Genomic DNA, 20,374 nt, shown 5'->3' on the forward strand with positions numbered 1-20,374 from the left:
CAGTCCCTTCATGAAATTTTGTGATTACTGGATGCCTCGACACTGGTTTGTTGTCTAGGCCAGTGTGGTATGCTGCGATTGCACTTAGGTGGATCTTGATGGAAGTGGGTTTTAGGTCCCACTGAGATAAGCTCAGTATGTACTGCAGGACGTCCGGTATGGGGCAGTTGTAGGGGTCTCGCTGCGTGTCTGTGCACCGGTAGCAGAACCTTCTCCGTTTCAACCCATAGCTTTTTCTGGTTGAAGGTCTTCTGGCTGCTATAAGTGTGTGCTCCACGTCTTGTGGTAGGTTCATCCTCTCATCATCCATGCGGTCAGGGCTAAGGAACGCAGGTCGTGGTGGAGGGTAAGGTTCCCGCGTTGTGTTATGAGAACTGCACTGATCGGAAGGGGGGAGAGGTGGGTGAACCGCTATCCCTTGCCGGAATGGGAACCATGGTTGCAGGGGCCCGGACAGGGCAATCATGATCACCGTTGCTCTGTCCTGAAGGATCTTCTGCAAGACTTAGAGTATGGCGGGTAGGCGTATAAGAGTCCGTGGTTCCAACTCACAGACAGACCGTCGGGGCTGAGACGGCGATGGGTTGATCTCTTTGCGCAGAAGGTCGAGTATTTTGAGTTCGGTTCGGTTGCAAACAGTTCGATGCTCAGTGTGCCCCAGGTGCTGAAGATCTTCTTCGTCGCCACTGGGTTGAGACACTACTCATCGGGATCCAGCTGGTGGCTGAGGCTTTCTGCCAGATCGTTCTGCTCCCCAGGGAGGTAAGTTGCCTGGATGGGGCATTGAATGGAGTTGGTGAACTCCCACATGCGGCAAGCTTCCTTGCATAGCGAGGCTGACCCTGTCCCTCCCTGCTTGTTGATATAGTGCATGGCCACCTGGTTTTCTGTTTGGGTGAGGACTGCCCTGCCTATCACCCATTGTTTGAAGGTTTCAAGGGCATTCCCTATGGCCCTGAGCTCCAGTAGGTAGATATGGAGTGAGGACGCCTGTGCGAGGATCGAGAAGGTGTGTCCCCCCTCCATGTTTGGAGGCATCCATGGTGGCCACCAGCTGGTGAGGTGGTGGTCTGATTTCCCTTTTGCTAAGTTATCTCGGGCCGTTCACCAGTGAAGTGTCTTGTGTATGGGCTGGCGAATGGGTATCTGGGTGGTCAGAGGTTGGGTACACTGGTCCCAGTGACGTCTGAGGTGCCCTTTCAGGGATCTCATGTGTAGTCTGGTGTGCTGGACAACAAAGACCGCAGCCAAGACACAGGAGGGAGCGTGCTGACGATGAGCTGCTGGCAGGGATGCACTGGGCCAGGGATGTCATGGCGTCGATCTGGTAGTCCCGTAGGACGGCCTTGGTCTGTGTGGTGTCGATGACTGCCCAGATGAACGATATCCCCTGGGGGGGGGTATCAGGTGGGATTTCATGTAGTTGATGAGGAACCCCAGTTCTTGGAGGAGGGTTATGGTGGTTGTCGGGGCTGCCAGCTGTCGAGATAAGATAGGACGCACACCCCTTGAAGGCGTGGATGTGCCACTGCCACGCACTTTGTGAACGCTCTTGGAGCCGTTGAGAGTCCAAGGGGTAGGACCTTGTACTGGAGGCGTCTGTCTTGGCTTTAGAAGCGACGATGCCTCCTGTGGGCTGGGTGCATGGGCACGTGAGTGTATGCATCATGTAAGTCAAGGGATACTAGCCAATACTCGGGCTGTAACAGGGCCAAGACTATACCCAGATAGTGCCTCTGGACCTTGTGTATGTACCTGTTAAGCTTGCAGAGATCCAGGATCGAGCATTGTCCTTGTCCATGGGGGACGCGGGGGTTCCTGGAGTAGAAACCCCTTGGTGATCTCCTCTGTTCGTCACCGCCTCTATTGATTCTGCCGAAGCAGGTCCTCTCCTTGCTGCAGGAAAATTGGGTCGTCAGATGGAGGGTGCCCCTCCCACTCGGGGGGGGGGGGGGCGGGAGTGGAGACGAATTCGAAATCCCTGCTTGATGATGCTGAGGGCCCACTGGTCAATGGTGATCCTGGGCCAAGCCTTCGCAGACAATCTGATCCTGCTGGGCCGAAGGGTGGTCAAGGTTCTGTTTTTGTCTTGGGAAGAGGGCTGCCCTTGGATGCCCCTGCCCCTCGGGCGCTGCTTGTTTGCGTAGCAGTTATGTTACTGTTGCGAGCGCTGGGGCACAGACTGCTGCCAGTGTGGACTGGCTCGGTAGTGAGCTGGAGTCCCTATTTTATTTTATTTATTTATTTTCTCTCACTGGCCTGATAAAGCCGCATCTGGAACTGGCGCGCAGCAATTCGTGCGCTCAGCATTGCGCCCTCGAAGTTCTTTTTCCCCGGGAATCCAGGGTTTTTCAGGTCCTTCCCTGACGGGGCGTTGGAGGGGGGGGTCGTGCTGCCCTGTTTCTCTTAAACGCCAAGGCTACCGCAATGTCCATGTATGGCTGCTGCGGGTTGTCGAATCTCTGGGCTGGAAAGATCTGGTACTTCAATCCCAGTCTCCTTGATGTTGGTTGCCCTGAAGAGGGAGTCAGCCAAAATCTTGTCTCTGCAGTCCAGGAGGTTCTTGTGGACTGGAATCACCACTGCCTGCGTGAAGTACTGGTACTGGTAGTTCAGGTCTTGTAGTACTCTGTCTTGGGTACTTGTTGTCCACCCACGTGGATCTTGAGAAAGGCTGTGAGTTTCTGGAGGGACTTGGTGGGGTGAGTCCTCGTTTGTGGGGTTTCTTTTTTTTGGGGGGGGTTAATTATTTATTTATTTTTGTGGGTGGTGACTCGGGGCGTGGCTGAGGCTGGTGTGTTGCTTGTTCCTCTGTTGCTTGGGTGCATGGCATGCCGCTGGAACGTGCCATGTTGTTGTGCGTGGCTCCCTCTAAAGGGAAACATTGGGGGGAGTGTTGCCCGCTGACAGAGGAGTGGGTCAGCAGGAGGATTAACTGTTGCTGCTGGTCCCACCCCTGGTGGTTCGCAGGTTCATGTGCTGCTCCACTTGACTGGTTGGGTGGCTCCATGTACCCCACCGACATTCTCTGTCATTCTTGAGAGGGGGGGAGAGCCTGCGGAGAGGGGGCAGGATGCACCCCTTCATCTGTGCCAGTGCTCCTGGCTGCGTTTCCCACTGTGCTTGGAGGCAGAGAAAGAGGAGTGATGATGCCTCTTGAGTGGGCTTCTCCTGCTGTACTGCCTATTGTATATTAAACTGTACAGCGCTGCATATGCCTTTCAGTGCTATAGAAATCATAAATAGTAGCAGAGTCCCTCATGCTGGCTGGAAAAGCACTGTCTGCCTAAGTATAAGTGCAAACAGCTCTTTAGGCTGAGGAGTTTCAAAGCCCCATTTTTGGAGAGGCGTGGTCTGACATGCCGCATCACTGATGATATCAGCACCCTGCTGTGAAAGGCAGACTCCTCGTTCCCGACATGAGAGGGGTAGGGGTAGGGGTGGGAGAGGTGTGAACTGCAGACTCTGCAGGACCCCAAGAGGGAAAGAAGCATCGAGTTTTGTTTTTTTTTTGTTTTCAGCATGTCCTTTACAAGCTGAACTCTGAGGCAGCATGTCTCCTACTGGTGGGAGAGGTCTGCAGGTCCCCTCCGAGGGAAAGAAGCATGGGAGTTTCTTTCTCCTTAAATTAAGATTGGGAGGAGGGTGGGGCAGAGCCCGCGGGGCTGCAAAAGATTATCAGAGGTTTTCCCAAAAACAAGCAGATAGGACTTACCTTTGGGGCTGGAGGGGGAACACCAATCGGCTCCCTGCAGAGGCTGGCTGTACGCGGCAGCATGCAGTCTGAAGGGCGAAAACCCCAATCTGCTGATTGCAGAGGCTGGCTTTACACGGCAGCATGCAAAAACTCCGGGGGAGATCTCTGTCTGGAGGGCGAAAACCCCGATCTGCTGACCGCAGAGGCTGGCTTTACGCAGCAGCATGCAGTGACTCCTGGAGAGATCTCTCGGTCTGGTGAGACTCCTATCGGCTGCCCTGCAGAGGCTGGCTGTAAGCGGCAACATGCAGGGACTCCGGGAGATATTTCTCTACCGGGCCGAGTGCAGGCGGGGGGATTAGCTGAGCCAGGGCATCCTGGAGGCTCTTGCCGCTGTAGCTTGTGGATCCCCCGCTGCTGCATTCCGATGAGGATGGCTGCTGGAGGAAGATTCTCGGGCCTCACTTCTCTTCATGAAGTCTCTTAGTGCCCTCTTCCTTAGCTTGCGTGCACGTGGTGACATGTGCGCACAATGCAAGCAACACGGAAACCTCGAGCGCCGGATCCAATCAGTGGGCGCACAATTCATGAGGATCCAGTGCATTCATCCTTCTCCTGTATCCCAGTCATTTCTTTAGATGATTCAGGCATCTTCAAGGTGATGAGTAGAAAAGTTGTAATGGAGAGCTGTAGAAAATCTGACCGATGAGAACGGGCGGAAACTAAAGACTGGGGATTAGGGGGAAGCAGGGGGAAATGGGTAGGGCTCGGGCATGCCCAGTGGGGCCCGGGCACTGCACGTGCTCAGAGAGAGAGAGGAAAAAAAAAAATCTCTCTGAGCTATTGGAGAGCTTATCTGCAAATTGGGAGTTGTTGGGACAACACCCATATGTGGCTGACTCATCCTGCTTGTCCTAGGAGAAGCAGTGTATTCCAGAATGCACTAAAACTGTTAGAAGCCCAGCTCTAAAGCAGGAGCTAGAAAAGGCAGCCAGGGCAAAGGCATTTTGAAGCTGTCCAAGGGAGGTGTTCAGAAGGGGAGGAAATGCCTATAGAAATAGCAGAAGTTGATTCTGACATATACAGTATAGTGACCATGGGATGGACTGGAGCCCAGAGGCAGTAAGTGAGTCTGAAGAAAGCATGTGTAAATAAAATCTTTTGTGGAAGTTAATGCAAACTTACTAAAAGCCTGAAGATGGTCTATAAGCTTGTAGGAGAGTATTAAAGTTCTTATGAATGAATGTTTCTTAAATGAATGTGAGACTTTGATGTTAGACAAAGTAAAGCCAAGATCCCTTTAGTGCTGGGGGAAGCCTGTTGAAAGGGGAATGGGCTAAGATTAGTTATCCTGCACAGGGAAAGGAACCCTTAAGGCAGATTCAGAGCCTGACATTCTAAATCACCTGGAAGTAGGAACCAGGGAGGGATATAGATTATCCATATTAAAAGGGGGGTTAAAGTTCCTCATTCTTCTACCCAGGGTCAAAGACTGGTTAGTAGGGGAATATAGCTCAGGGGGGGTCAAGTGGTAAAACTTCCTGAAAAGCCTTGAATTGAAGCATGGCTGTGATTCAAGCCAAAGAAAAGAAAGGAGCCAGAGCAGAGTGGCCATCAGGGCCAGCCCTGGTGTCCAGGGGGCTCCTGAAAGTTGGCTCTGGTAGCCAGAAAGCTGCAGAGACTGAGACAAAGTTGCAGCTGGACTTTGGGGAATGTAAAAGCTTGTTTGGGTAAAGTTTTCTTTTTGTTTGTTTGTTTTTGCTTTCAACTTTGAAGAAAAGTCACGTTGGCCACCCTCCTATCTTCCAGTATGAAGCTGGATTTTAGAGAAAAATTACTAACAATAGCTTTGCAAGTTCATTTTCCAATTTGATCAGTATTCTGGGATGTATACGGTCCGATCCAGGCAATTTGCTACTGTTCAGTTTGTCATATTGACCCCATCCAGGGCTCCTTTTACGAAGGCGTGTTAGGGCCTTAACGCGCGGAATAGTGCATGCTAGCCGCTACCGCCTCCTCTTGAGCAGGTGGTAGTTTTTCGGCTAGCGCGCGCTAATCCGGTGCGTGCTCTATAAATGCTAGCGCACCTTCGTAAAAGGAGCCCCCAGTGTTACAGAGTTCCTCTGATTCATCAAAATTGAATACCATTTCTGGCACAGGCAACTCCCCCAAATCTTCCTCTGTGAAGACCGAGCCAAAGAATTCATTTAATCTCTCCGCTATGGCCTTGTCTTCCCTGAGACCCCCTTTTATAACTCGGTCATCTAGCGATCCAAACACTTCTCTTTCTGGTGTCTTGCTTTTATTATACCTAAAAAAAGTTTTTACTGTGTGTTTTTGCTTCCAGTGCAATCTTCTTTTCCATGTCCTTTCTTTGCCTTCTTTATTTAGCGCCTTGCATTTGACTTGACATCCCTTGTGCTGTTTACAATTATTTTCAGTCGGATCCTTCTTCCACTTTCTGACGGATTCTCTTTTAGCTCGAATAGCTTCCTTCACTTGTTAAATATGCATTGCATGAATATACAGCCTCATGTTATATAATTAAAAACTAATTCTTACTTCATGATGAATAACTTTTGGAGTACCGTATATACTTGAATATAAACGGTTTTTTTGGGCCAAAAAATTGGCTGGAAAATGGGGGTCCCGGTTTATATTCGGTCAATGCCCCTCCCATAATTTTTTTTTCAGGCCACCGCCAGGCTCTGCCCCTGCCTCCCTCCCTGCCCTAGCCTCATAGGTACCTCATCTGGCGATCCGCATTGAAGGTGAAGTGTTCATTATTTGTAAATATTTGTTAATCTAATGTTCATTAAGCATTGTCTTTTAGATCAGGGCTGCGTGCATCTGTGAAGACATAATGAAGCTCTTTCTGTGTGTAAATCATGTTCTACACACAGAAAGGGGTTCTTGTAAAATTGTAATGGGATAGTACCACACACAACAATGTGCTGCAAGATTACACCTACTTGTACGTTTTCTGCATTTAGACATTGCTGGAGGTGTAGTGTGGTTTAGTTAAATTTATTAAAGAATTTCATGTACCTCCTTTTGACAGCTTATCAGTAAAGCAGTTTACAAGGGATTTATCTATGCCCTCATCACCTCTTGCTTAGACTACTGCAACTCGCTACTCTCAGGCCTTCCGCTTAGCCTTCTCGCTCCCCTCCAATCCGTCCAGAATTTGGCTGCACGACTCGTATTCCTGGAGAACCACTTTACTCACAAAGTCACTTCATTGACTTCCCATCCGTTTCCAAATACAATTCAAACTCCTCTTACTGACCTTCAAATGCACTCACTCGGCTGCCCCTCACTATCTCTCTTCACTTATCTTCCCCTATGATCCCCCCCCCCCCCCGGTGAGCTCCACTCAGCTGGTAAGTCCCTCCTATCTGTGCCCTTTTCTTCGGCTGCCAACTCCAGACTCCGTCCCTTCTGCCTCGCTGAGCCATATGCTTAGAACAAGCTACCCGAATCCCTATGGCAGGCTCCGTCTCTGGCAGTGTTCAAGGCCCAGTTAAAAGCCCCATCTCTTTGAGAGTACTTTTGACTCCTAACTCCTCTCACCTTGGGTTCTGCATCCCCTACCCTATGTGTCATGTCTGTCTGTCCAAGTTAGATTGTAAGCTCTTTCGACCAGGGACCGTCTGTAAATATCAAAGTGTACAGCGCTGCATACGCTTTTCAGCGCTATTTAAGTGATAAGTAGTAGTAATATCAATACAAACAAGAGTATGGATAGGCAATACAAGACACGGGACTGTGTATAAAACACATACACATAGAAAATCTAAAATCAGGGATGAATACAACCTAAAGCAAATGTTCCTGGGACGGAGGATGCCTGATGGAGGACATTCCAAAGCAGCAAAAGTGCAGCAGTGTGAACAATTGCAAACAGTGTTTTTTTGGAGTCTGTTGGCTTGTGGCTTTAGGCTTAATGTACATTACCTAAATTTCCAAGATTAGGAAATTCTTAGCTGAATTTAAGCCGCTTGTGAATTGGATATTAAAGCTGCAGTACCTATGTATGCATAGGAATCCGCTGTTAAGCTTTTTTGTTTCTGGAAATCTGACTGGACATCTTGTTCTTCAAAAATGATTGCTTTGAAGGCCCATGAGTGCATTCAACCAAATTCTTTGAATTCCATACTGCAAATAAAGTTGTTTGGCCACAATATTTGCTTTCTATATGGAGCTCCACATGGTGGGGGTTTTGCAACACCAGAAATATCCTGTTGCTTTTCTGTGATACACTTGGATGCATTATTGTTTGCTTTGTGGGTAAAGTGAGTGTTTGAGCAACCCCAATACTGAGGAAACTCCTACACAGTGTTCAAGAGATGATAATCTTTACCGGGTATGGTGCTCTCGGCTATTTAGAAAAGTTGTCTCCTGTGTTTGGATCCCACTTTTAATGGACTTGCTCATCTTTGTCCCTATCTCTTCTATCCGATAGGAGCTAGTGAAGCACACCGGTGATCCAGCTGAGAAGGAAAACCTGAAGCTAGCACTTGATGCAATGAAGGTAAGGATCTGTACTGGTGTATTAGAATTATTATTATGGATGAAAATAGTTCAAGACAACATTTTCTGTCATTTCCTTTTCTGCTGTAGACTGATTGTATAATTGCGTGACTATACTCGTGGGTACTGACGGAACTTGCTAGCTAACTGTTTTATGGTCCACTTTGAAATAGTTATGGGTATCAAAGATATCAAAACGATTGACTAGTAAGCAGGTACTTTATTTTCCCTATCTGTCCCGGTGGGCTCACAATCAAACTATAATACCTGGGGCAATGGAGAGTTGAGTGACTTGCTCAGGGTCACAAGGACAGCACAGGGCTTGAACCTACAGCTTCAGGGTGCTGAGGCAGCAGCTGTAACCATTAGGCTACTTTATGCATTTTTTTTCTCTCAATAAAGTAGAGATAGTGTCGGTTAAATCTTTGCAATATTGACTTGAATGAGTGACCTCATTCACATCTGACAGATATTTTGTTTTGAAAAACTTATAATTACTCTAGATCAGTGGTTCCCAAACCTGTCCTGAAGGACCCCCAGGCCAGTCAGGTTTTCAAGATAGCCCTAATGAATATGCATGGAGCAGATCTGCATTCCTGGCATCTCCATTATATGCAAATCTCTGTCATGCATATTCATTAGGGCTATCTTGAAAACCCGACTGGCCTGGGGGTCCTCCGGGACAGGCTTGGGAACCACTGCTCTAGATGGTTAAAATGTTTTCAGAATCATTATTAAAAAAAAAGTACAAGTCTTCACATACTTGAAAGAGATACTCCAGACTGTCCGTACTGGGGTAGATTTCAAAGAGAATGGGTGGAATTTCCCTGTAAGATTTGCACCTTTCTGCCTACACTTTGTGGTGATAATTTTAGAAAGCTTTTTCCATGTTTAAATCATATCTTATACATAGAAAATGTGTGTTATAAAATGACAAAGGAGACGCACAGAAAGATAACGCTTCCTTTTTGTAGAATGTTGGAGTAAGCATTCCTTAGCCTGCCCCTCGAGCAGAGGAGATTGAGATCGAAACATTCAAGGTACTGAAGGGAATAGACTTAGTATATAAGGACAGGTTGTTCACCCTCTCCAAGGTAGGGAGAACGAGAGGGCACTCTCTAAAATTGAAAGGGGATAGATTCCGTACGAACGTAAGGAAGTTCTTCTTTACCCAGAGAGTGGTGGAAAACTGGAACGCTCTTCCGTAGTCTGTCATAAGGGAAAACACCCTCCAGGGATTCAAGACAAAGTTAGACAAGTTCCTGCTGAACTGGAACGTACGCAGGTAGGGCTAGTCTCAGTTAGGGCACTGGTCTTTGACCAGAGGGCCGACGTGTGAGCGGACTGCTGGACACGATGAACCACTGGTCTGACCCAGCAGCGGCAATTCTTATGCACAGTATATACATACAGTGGATGCACAGATCCACACATATTAGCACCTGCCTTGGAGAAGATGTAAGTCTGTGCAAGAGCAAAGATAGTGCAAGGGTTTCTGGCACCCCTTGCCCCGATCTTGGGGTCTACATCAGCTCCATTTAGCCAGCTCTCCCTGCCTGCCCACATCAACTCCCTTCCAGCCAGCTCCTCTCACTTATCCACTTGCATCAGCTCCCTTCCCGCCAGCTTCCCCCATTTTCCCACTCATCTGCATCAACTCTCCTCCAGCTAGCTTACTCCTACCTGCCTGCCTGCATCAGTTTTCTTCCAGCCAGCTTCTATCATCTGACCACTCACCCACATCAGCTGTCTTCCAACAGCTATTTTCACTCTGGAGAGAGGCCAGACATGTGGGGAAGGGAAAAGAAAAGGCTTAACCTGTACACCAGGTATTTTGGTACACCAGGTATTTTGGTAATTACTGGTGCCCTGGGCCAAAGCCTCAGCTGGTCCAATGGTTTAAGCCTGCCTTGTCTATTAATCTGTTCGGGGTATGTCTCTGACTCTGTTTATCCATATTCCCCTGATTTGCATGTGGTTCAGATTTAATCAGCTTTAGATCTCCAGTTGCTAATATAAATTACAAGAAGACAGTTTCTATCTCTCCAATGATCCCTAAAATCCTTCATAAATTTATTTTATGAATATTAATTATATTCACATTAGAGCTGCTAGATTCTTTATATAGGTTGTCATGCTGTTGGCTCAGATGAAGAATGACCACAAAGGTGTGTGCACTGCAATATTGTTTTTTTATTTGAAAGAAGACATTTTATTGGATTCCTTGAATAAAAAAATGTATGGCAATAGCATAGATTAAACACTGAATTAAGTCACAATGGAAACAAGTCCACTTAATCGCTGGATTAACAAGACAACAAGACTTGTATATTTGATTATCTACAATCTTGAATACTGTGCTCTCAGATGCCTGTGCTAATGAACCATAAACGATTTCTTATCAGCTTGTGCAGGAAAGGGGTATCTTTCATCGAGCTCAGTATCACTATTTGCTTGAGAAAAGTGCTGCTGCTTAGTGCAAAATATTTTAGCAAAGTGCTCACGTGCAAAATAAATAACAATGTTCGGCACTTATCTCAAGGTAACTTTAACGCCGATATCTTTGTTGTAGCAAGATAAAGTTCATACTGCCTAACAGGGACCCATTTCACCTGTTTACGGCTTTATCAGGGGTCTGAGTTATAATAATCAGAAAAGGCTTCTCGACACTATGTAAACTAAGAACCATCAGAAAGTACTTCGACACAACATCATTCCGCTTACTGGTGCAATCCTCCATCTTAAACCTACTCGACTATTGCAATATTATTTATCTTGGGTCTCTCAAGAAAACCATTCAAAGACTCCGAATCATACAAAACTCAGCTGTGCAACTGATTTTTGGCCAAAAGAAATGGGATCACATAACCACCTACTACCAAAAACTCCACTGGTTGCCCCTGGAGGCAAGAGTATTGTTCAAATTCGCCTGTCTCTGTTTCAAATCCATTCTCGGTTTGGCCCCTCTGTACCTGGTCTCCCACTTTAAACTAGACAGCTTCACCAGGCCTACATGCAGAATACGCATGTTTAGCCACCCTACAATAAAAACCTGCCGATACAAAAGATTCCTTGACAGAACACTTGCCTTCCAAGCAAGTCTACAGAACGACTGGTTAAGCAGCATCATCATGCACTCATCCTACCTCAACTTCAGAAAACTTATTAAAACCAACCTGTTCAACCGATTTGTGACCAAGAATTCCTAAAGTCTTCACTGCTTATTCCCACACTGTATGACCTGCTCTTCCTATTGTAAATCGCCTCGACTTACTTTTTATTGTAAACCCGCATCTAGAATGTTACCATACTCTGTACAAATATTCATGTACTCAAAGACTTCATTGTTTTTTCGCTGTATGTCCAGCTCTTCTTTATTGTAAACCGCCTCGAACTACTTTGGCTTTGGTGGTATATAAACAATAAATTATTATTATTAATGTGCAGCTACGCTCCGTATTGATTGAGCAGCTGATCACTGGAGAGATTAAGGCATGACCCTACCTTAATCCCCTTTCCCTTTCCCCTGAAAGTAGGGTTACTAGATTTTGCATCTGGTAAAGGAGGACATGTGGCCTTGCCCCATTCTGCCCTCCAGCCCATCTCGTTGGGCCCTGCGCTGTTCTGCTCCCAGCCCTGCCCCATTCCGCCTCCCAACCCCAGCCCCACGCAAAGCTCATCTCTTTGGGCCGGGTCTGGAATACATCTGCACATGCACAGATGTGACATGATGACATCGCACACATACACACATGCGCATGACATCACCGCATTGCATCCGCACATGTGCAGATGCACGCCAGACTCGGGCCCCCGATCTTACCAGCTTTTCAAAACCCAGACAAAGTGCCGGGTTGTGAAAAGCCGTCCGGACGCCCGGACAGTCCTCTAAAAAGAGGACATGTCCGGGTAAGTCCAGACGTCTGACAACCCTACCTGAAAGTGAAACCAGAAAGGAAAACCAGGCTCTTTGTCAGCTGCATCTGTTAATGGCCATTCTGAATAAAATAACAAGTATGTCAGAGGAGTAGTCTAATGGTTAGCACAGTGGACTGTAAAATAAGAGACATAGGTTCAAATCCCATAGGTAAAATAAGAGACATAGGTTCAAATCCCATAGGTAAAATAAGAGACATAGGTTCAAATCCCATAGGTAAAATAAGAGACATAGGTTCAAATCTAATATCTTTCCCTAGAGTACCTTCCAGAAACAGAAACACACTTATTATACCAAAATATATAAGACACCTGCAGGTCTGAAAGACAGGTACAGTACATAAGAACATAATAACATAAGAGTTGCCTCCGCTGAGGCAGACCATAGGTCCATCTTGCCCAGCGGTCCGCACCCGCGGCGGCCCTTCAGGCCTATTGCCTGAAACAGTGGTCCCTGACTAATTTTTTAACTTACCTCTACCTCTATTCTTATCTGTACCCTTCTATCCCTTTGTCCTCCAAGTACCTATCCAAAGCTTCTTTGAAGCCCTGTAGCGTGCTTCTGCTTACTCCATCCTCCGGCAGCGCATTCCATGTATCCACCACCCTCTGTGTGAAGAAGAACTTCCTGGCGTTTGATCTAAACCTCTCCCCTTTCAATTTCTCTGAGTGCCCCCTTGTACGTGTGGTTATCCTTAACTTGAAAAGTTAGGCATTGTTCTTTTCCTAGAGGGATCACATTTACAAAATAAAAAAGATTAGTAAGATTTGAATCTGTATCCCTTGATTAGTCTACCTTCCTAACCACTAGGCTACTCCTGCAAGAATATCTGTGTGGCCATTTTCATATGAGTTGCTCCCAGTCAGACATTCCTTGTTTACCCCATTTATAATTTAAATGTTTCAGTTTGTAAAATGATTGTTTAGGATGGATGTCTTCGGCGTAAAGACGTTCTCATGAATTTTCAAAAAGGAAATCTGGATTTCTTTCCTGTTCGAAAATTACTGTGAGATAGATGGTTTTTTTGGGACGTTATGAACAGGACGTCCCAATTTTGATTTGGAAATTCTTTCGAAAATGTGTGTCTGTATATTTTTTCTCCAATGTAATCTTCTCAAAATCTCTTTTTGTCTTCCTTATTAAAGCTTTGTATTTGACTTGCTAGTCATTATGCTGTTTTCTTCAGTTATCTTCAGTCGGATCCTCCTTCCATTTTCTGAAGGATGTTCTTTTAGTTCTAATAGCTTCCGTCACCTCACTTGATAATCATGCTGGCTGTTGCTTGGCCTTCCTTCTACCTTTTCAAAAATGTGGATTACATCTAGTCTGAGTTTCCATTTTTTAATAACATCCATGCCTGTAGCTGCTCTTCTGATTTTTTTTTTTTTGACGATTCTCCTCATTTTATCATAGTCTCCTTTTTTTTAAAGTTAAATGGTAACATATTGGATTTCCTGTGTGTTCTTACTCCAGAGATTATATCAAATCTGAACCTGTTATGAACACCGTTATCAAGTTTTCACCAGCACCATTACTTCCTGCACCAGATCTTGTGCTCCACTAAGAACTAAGCGCTCCTTTCACAAAGGCGCGCTAGGGCCTTAATGCGCGGAATAGCGCACACTAAATTGCCGCTACCACCTCCTTTTGGCTGCGGATCTGCTGGGTTTTCTTTTGGTTACTGGAGCATACACCAAATCCTTTATAACATTATCCATACCATACAGGCCCAAAAATTTGGGCTTCTCAGGATCTGTCTAGATTTTTGGATTTCCCAGATTCTTAGGGAGTACTTTTCAAATTCAAATTTAAGAAATCAACCCCCTCTTTTACCAAGGCGCGTTATCCATTTTAGTGCGTGCGCTAAACGCTAACGTGTCCATAGACTGTAATGGATGCGCTAGTGTTTAGCGCATGCTAAATAGTAAAAGGACCCCAAAGAGAAGATGAACAAGCCAGTTTTGTTGATTTATTCACTTAGAAATGCAGAATGTTTCATTTATTGAAATGGGTATATTTACAGGAAAACATACCAAGAAACATAAATATTATGTCTTATTGCATTAGACCATATTAGGGGAGTCATAGAAAACCTACGTTGGGTTTTACTAAACAATGCTAGGGGTTTTTAGTTCAGGACGGCGAGGTAAATGCTCTGACACTCATAGAAATTCTATGAGCGTTGGCGCATTTATCTTGCGCTAAAATCCTCTAGTGCCATTTATTAAAAGGAGTCCATAGGTATTTTACTGTAAAATTTGTTTTTGAATGCTAATCATACTGGATCCCTGCCCCCCAAATGTGATGAAAGCGGCCCCTATCAACTTCAAAGCCAAACTACTAGACTGGATCAACCTACAACTATCCATTGGCAAGTTTCCAGAGGACTTGAGTCAAATTGTAATAACTCCTATTAAAAAGAACACCAAAGAAACATCCAATTTTAGACCTGTCGCAAACATCCCTCTTGCTGCTAAATTAATGGAAGGCCTGGTAAACGCTGAACTAAATACCTACCTAGACAAATTCAACCTTCTGCAGAACAACCAATCAGGTTTCAGACCCAGTTTCAGCACCGAAACAATTATGGCCTCACTCCTAAACCACCTACACTCCCTTCTCAGTCAAGGCACCAGTGCAATGATTCTACAACTGGACCTAAGTTCTGCCTTCGACCTAGTAGATCACACCATCTTAATGAACTGTTTAGAATCCTTAGGCATCACAGAAAATGCTAACAACTGGTTCCAGGAATTCCTCGAGTTCAGATCCTATCAGGTATTCAAAGAAGCCAAATTCTCCATCAGCTGGAAAAACAACTGCTGGTTGCCCCAGGGCTCCCTGCTATCTCCGACTCTATTCAACATCTACCTTATCATATTGGGACATCTGCTACAAAGCCTAAAACTGAACTTTTACATTTAAGCTGACGACATTACTGTAGTGCTACCATTAACCTGTCTGTCGTCAGACTTTATTAATCTCTTAACCAACACCCTAAGGCAAATAGAGCTGTGGATGACGGCCTTCAAACTAAAATTGAACACAGAAAAATCTAAATTTTTCCTGGCATCTCCCAATGAAAAAATAAAAGACAACACGATTCATGTGAATGGCCGTGATTACGAAATTGACCAAACTATAAAAATACTAGTAGTCACTCTTGACAAACACCTAACCCTGGAAAAGCATACAGATTTATTGTTCAAAAAAAGTATATCAGTCCTATGGAAGCTCCGCACCATTAAAAAATACTTCGATGATTCATCCTTTCGATTACTGGTACAATCATCCATCTTGAGTACGCTGGATTACTGCAACATTATATATCTGGGAGCTTATAAGAAGACACTTAACAAGCTGAGATTAATTCAGAACACTGCGGTCCAGCTCATCTTTGGTTTAAAAAAAATGGGAACATATCACCCCATACTTCTAGATACTCCACTGGTTGCCAGTGGAATCCAGAATACTCTTCAAGTTTGCCTGCATCAGCTACAAAGCTATCTTTGGGATGCTACCAACTTCCCTCGCCTCTCAATTCATCCTCAACAACTCTAATAAGAGCTCTCGCAGAATAACTCTCTTTAATTACCCATCCCTGAAATCATGTCTTTACATGAAGTTCCTAGACAGAATGTTATCATTCCAGGCAGCCAAACTGAACACATGGCTCGTAAAACCCATTCTCGAGGCCACTTCTTACGCCGACTTCAGAAAATCACTGAAGACCCGTCTCTTTAACAAATCCTAATCCCAAATCTTGTCCAATCCCCCTCAGCTATCCTCATCCCAATCCCCAATTCTCTTGATTTTAGATTAACTTCCTCTTCCCATTTGTAATGGTATTTCACCCAAATTGTTTTCCCCTGCACCCCAATCTCTGACTAGATACTTCCTTTTGATTCAAACCATCTTGGCTCTCTTCCATTTGTAATTTTGTATCCCAGAAAGTACTTTTCTGTTCTCCTTACATCTCATACACTCATTGTATGTATCTTGCTGTAAATATCTCTTACTTTTTGTTGTAAACATCTCTTACTCTCATTGTATGTATCTTGTTGTAAACCGCTTTGAACTTATGGTACAGCGGTATATAAGAAATAAAATTATTATTATTATTATTATTTTTTTTTCCTGGTTGTAATATTTACTGTAAAACTCCAGCATCACTGTCTCTCTTTCCCCAAGAGTCCAGATTTAAAGGGTTCAGATTCTCAGCTGGTCTGGATTTCTGGTATCCAGATTTTTAGACTTGTACTGTGTATGGGTATGTGCTGACATTTACATGTGGTCTTGTGAAATTATCACTTCCACGTATCGCTATTGGCACTCGTACAAGGAAACTATTTTCTAATACTGCAGTATCACTCTTTTTTTCTACATGTATTTTTATAAAACCATAGCTCCTGCTGTATGTGCCAAAAATATGCATTTATTTGCAAGCATCCTGCATGTATTTTATAAAGGCTCAATGAAATCTTTTGTAAAATATGGGAAAGTATGAACATCACAGTATAAATAATGTAACAACTCTTCTCTGCTGGAGAAAAGAATACCACCAGCCACTCATTAGTCAAAAAGTGGAGAAAAACACCTCAAAGTAAACAAGAGCGGCACATTGCAGTATATAACTGCTTCAAAGTTAGCTCACTGTCATCATTGGTCAAAAAAACTCCACATACAGTATATCTTCTGGCCAAACCACTCTTCTCGCCAACAGGAATATTATGAGCAAGGCTGTATTTATGCACACAAAAACATGGGAGAAAAATATGTATATTACATCTCCGGGCAGTCAAAAATTTACTTAGTTTAAGTCCAAAGAGTCCCACAATGTATTCAATCTCAACGGGAGACCCTGTTTCGCAAAGACATGTTCAAGGGAGTCACGCACACCACATACTTTTTAGTCGCATGGATTCAGGCTACTAACAAGAAGATCGCAAATGCCGACATTAAAAATCTTCAGCGTCAGGACGCTAGTGAAAAGCACTCCTCCAGTGTGTTGACATCTTCAGAGCTACTTCCATTCAGCTACCACACTCCATCACTGTTGATTGGTTAATGCTGGATTCATTCAAGAACCAGCCAAAAAATGCCTTCCATTCAAGCATTCTTCCAATATACTGACATCATCAAAGCTGTCTCCAATCAGCTGCCATATTCCCTTGCTGCCGGTTAGTTAACTTTAAATTCTTTAAAAAAAATGCCTTCTGTTCGATGGAGTGATTAAGACCTGTTGGAGCCATGGATCACAGCTGATAAATCCATCGCTGCGCCTTCTGCCTTAAACAGCGGCGTATATTGCCTCGACAATTACTCACTCTAAGCTGTTTCAGTACCACACATCAAAAGGAGCCAAAGTCATGGTTCATCAAACAGCTAAAGGTTCTGAGAATTTTTTTGCAGTGATACAATGTCTGTACTCGATAAGTTGAATTTTAAGTAGATAAGAAGTTTGTCCCGCATACCTCTAATCACAGGGCCATATCATCACATAGATAACGTTGCAGGACGTGCAAGTAGCGTAAGAATACAATCTGAAAATTCTTCTATGATGACGGAACAGTTTCCACTTTTTTGACACTCCCCATTATCCACCCTCCTCATCCCTACTTTTCCCTTAATCTCTATAGGACACAACAAATCATTCATATTTAAATTTCTACTGAAAGAGAATAAAATGTTCAGATCTTTCAGGGCTGGATGAGCTGCCAGCACATGTAAATTCTTCTTTATAATTTGTACCATATCCACAGTAGAAGTATTAAACTTTAACACACATGCTACCTGCTCTGATTCCATCTCATGATTATGAAGCATTAATAAATCCCTCCGATGATTGTACTTGGCTCTTGTAACCACCTTTTTGACTAATTGTACAAGGGCGTTGCGATCCATTGTTTTTACATAAACAGAAGTGAATAATCTCCCCCTCTCTTGAGAAATATGAATGTCCAGAAAAGTAATAGTATTATAATCCCAATGAGGGTCAAACTTGATTGTGGCATGATAAGAATTTAGGGCTCCTTTTATGGAGGTGCGCTAGCATTTTTAGCACACGCACCAGATTAGTGCGTGCTAGCCCAAAAACTACGGCCTGCTCAAGAGGAGGCGGTAGCGGCTAGCGCACGTGGCATTTTAGCGCGCGCTATTCCATGCGTTAAGGCCCTAACGCGCCTTTATAAAAGGAACCCTTAGTGTCTGCAAAAAATTATTTAACTGATCAATGGATCCCTCCCGAAATCAAAAAAAGTAATTAATGTAATGCCACCACCCCAGCACATATTGGAAAAACGGGGAGGTGAATACCCACTTGCATTCAAAATCCGCCATGAAAAGATTGGCGAAGGAAGCCCCCATAGCCACTCCCTATTTTTGCATACAGAACGGACCATCATATAAAAAATAAAGATGGGTCATCGCCAAGGCTATTAAAGATGTTTTATAAAATTAGTGGGTTTTAAGAAAGGTTTGGATCATTATCAGACTATTGTAAAGAATCTACTATAATAAAATGCTAAGCACACATGCGCACTTTTACCACCGTGTTCCCTGATCCCTGATCTGTAGGTCTGTGGTCGGCAGAGTGCGCGTGCGCGCTAAGGCGCATGAAAGGTGGTGCGGAGCGGCGGCTGCCGGGAGGAGGGTTTCGCGGAGCGGCGCTGGCGGCAGCTGCTGGGAGGAGGGCTTCGAGCCACTGAGGGTCGGGCGCTGCTCCCTGAGGATTGTGGCCGGCTGTACCAAACTTTGCAGGCTGCACAGCACCTCAGTAGAACGTTTCCTCTGACATACGCGATCGCGTCGAAGGGAACGTACTTCCGAGGGGCAGAGCGGCCTACGAGGTTCGCAAAAGCCGGCTGCAATGCTCAGAACGCTGCATACTGGACTGGGGAAACGGGTAAGGGGTGCTGCTGGAGCAGGGAAGAGGGACAGGGGGAGCAGGGAAGAGTTGCTACTGGACCGGGGGAGCAGGGAAGAGGGACAGGGGGAGCAGAGAAGAGGTGCTACTGGACCGGGGGAGCAGGGAAGAGGTGCTACTGGACCAGGGGAGCAGGGAAGAGGTGCTACTGGACCAGGGGAGCAGGGAAGAGGTGCTACGGGGCTGGGGGAGCAATGAAGAGGAACAGGGGGAGCAGGGAAGAGGTGCTGCTGGATCGGGGGAGCAGGGAAGAGGTGCTACTGGACCAGGGGAGCAGGGAAGAGGGACAGGGGGAGCAGGGAAGAGGTGCTACTGGGCTGGGGGAGCAATGAAGAGGGACAGGGGGAGCAGGGAAGAGGTGCTGCTGGACCGGGGGAGCAGGGAAGAGCTGCTACTGGACGGGGGAGCAGGAAAGAGGTGCAACTGGACCAGGGGAGCAATGAAGTGGGACAGGGGGAGCAGGGAAGAGGTGCTACTGAACAGGGAAGTGGAGTGGGGAGGGAAATGCTGCTGGTGAGAAAAGGGTTCTCGGGCTGAAAGGGAACAGATGGGAGAAGGGGGCTGGGGGGATGTAAAAAATGGGTTTGGAGCTGGGGCTGAAAATAGGGGACATGTGAGGGAAGGAGGCTTTACTAGCACCCATTAATGTAACGGGCTAAAACACTAGTAAGTATATATTTTTCTTCCCTGTTTAGTACAAATGAAAAATAGGATGGGGGGAGGGGGGATTTTATTATTATTACATCCCCTCTTTTATATGCTTTTGTAAATCCTTGTCCTCTCTCTTCCCTATTTTTAAGCTTTGTAAACCTTGTCGAGCTCCACTTCCGTGGAGATGATGCGGTATATAAACTTAAGGCTTAGTTTAGTTTAGTTTTAGTATTATTGAAGAAAATGATTTTATGAAATATAAAATGAAGGGAGGAGGGGGATAAATTTAATTTGATAAAGATCAATTGTAAAATCTCAAGTGAATTATCTATGTTACAATGTTAATATTAATATTGATGTACTTGATGTAAGTTATAAAATGAATAAAGAATTTAAAAAATAAGAAAAAAAAGAAAGGTTTGGACAATTTCCTGGAGGAAAGTCCATAGACTGTTATTGAGAAAAACATGGGGGAAGCCACTGCTTGCCCTGGATCGGTAGTGTAGAATGTTGCTACTCTGTGGGTTTTTGCCAGTTACTAGTGACCTGGATTGGCCACTGTGAGGACGGATTACTGGGCTAGATGGACCATTGGTCTGACCCAGTAAGGCTATTCTTATATTCTTAACTA

General features: G+C 45.2%; 1 protein-coding gene across 2 annotated transcripts in view; it reads left to right on the plus strand.

The window, feature by feature from the left end:
• VAV3 (vav guanine nucleotide exchange factor 3) overlaps positions 1–20,374 on the plus strand; it is a 571,528-nt gene that overhangs the window by 216,679 nt on the left and 334,475 nt on the right. For both annotated transcript variants that reach the window (XM_033916404.1, XM_033916405.1), the window contains exon 11: positions 8,163–8,231. In XM_033916404.1, coding sequence (XP_033772295.1) covers positions 8,163–8,231 — 69 coding nt within the window. The remainder of the gene's footprint in view (positions 1–8,162; positions 8,232–20,374) is intronic.

Source organism: Geotrypetes seraphini, chromosome 12 (assembly GCF_902459505.1).
Source record: "Geotrypetes seraphini chromosome 12, aGeoSer1.1, whole genome shotgun sequence".
NCBI lineage: Eukaryota > Metazoa > Chordata > Amphibia > Gymnophiona > Dermophiidae > Geotrypetes > Geotrypetes seraphini.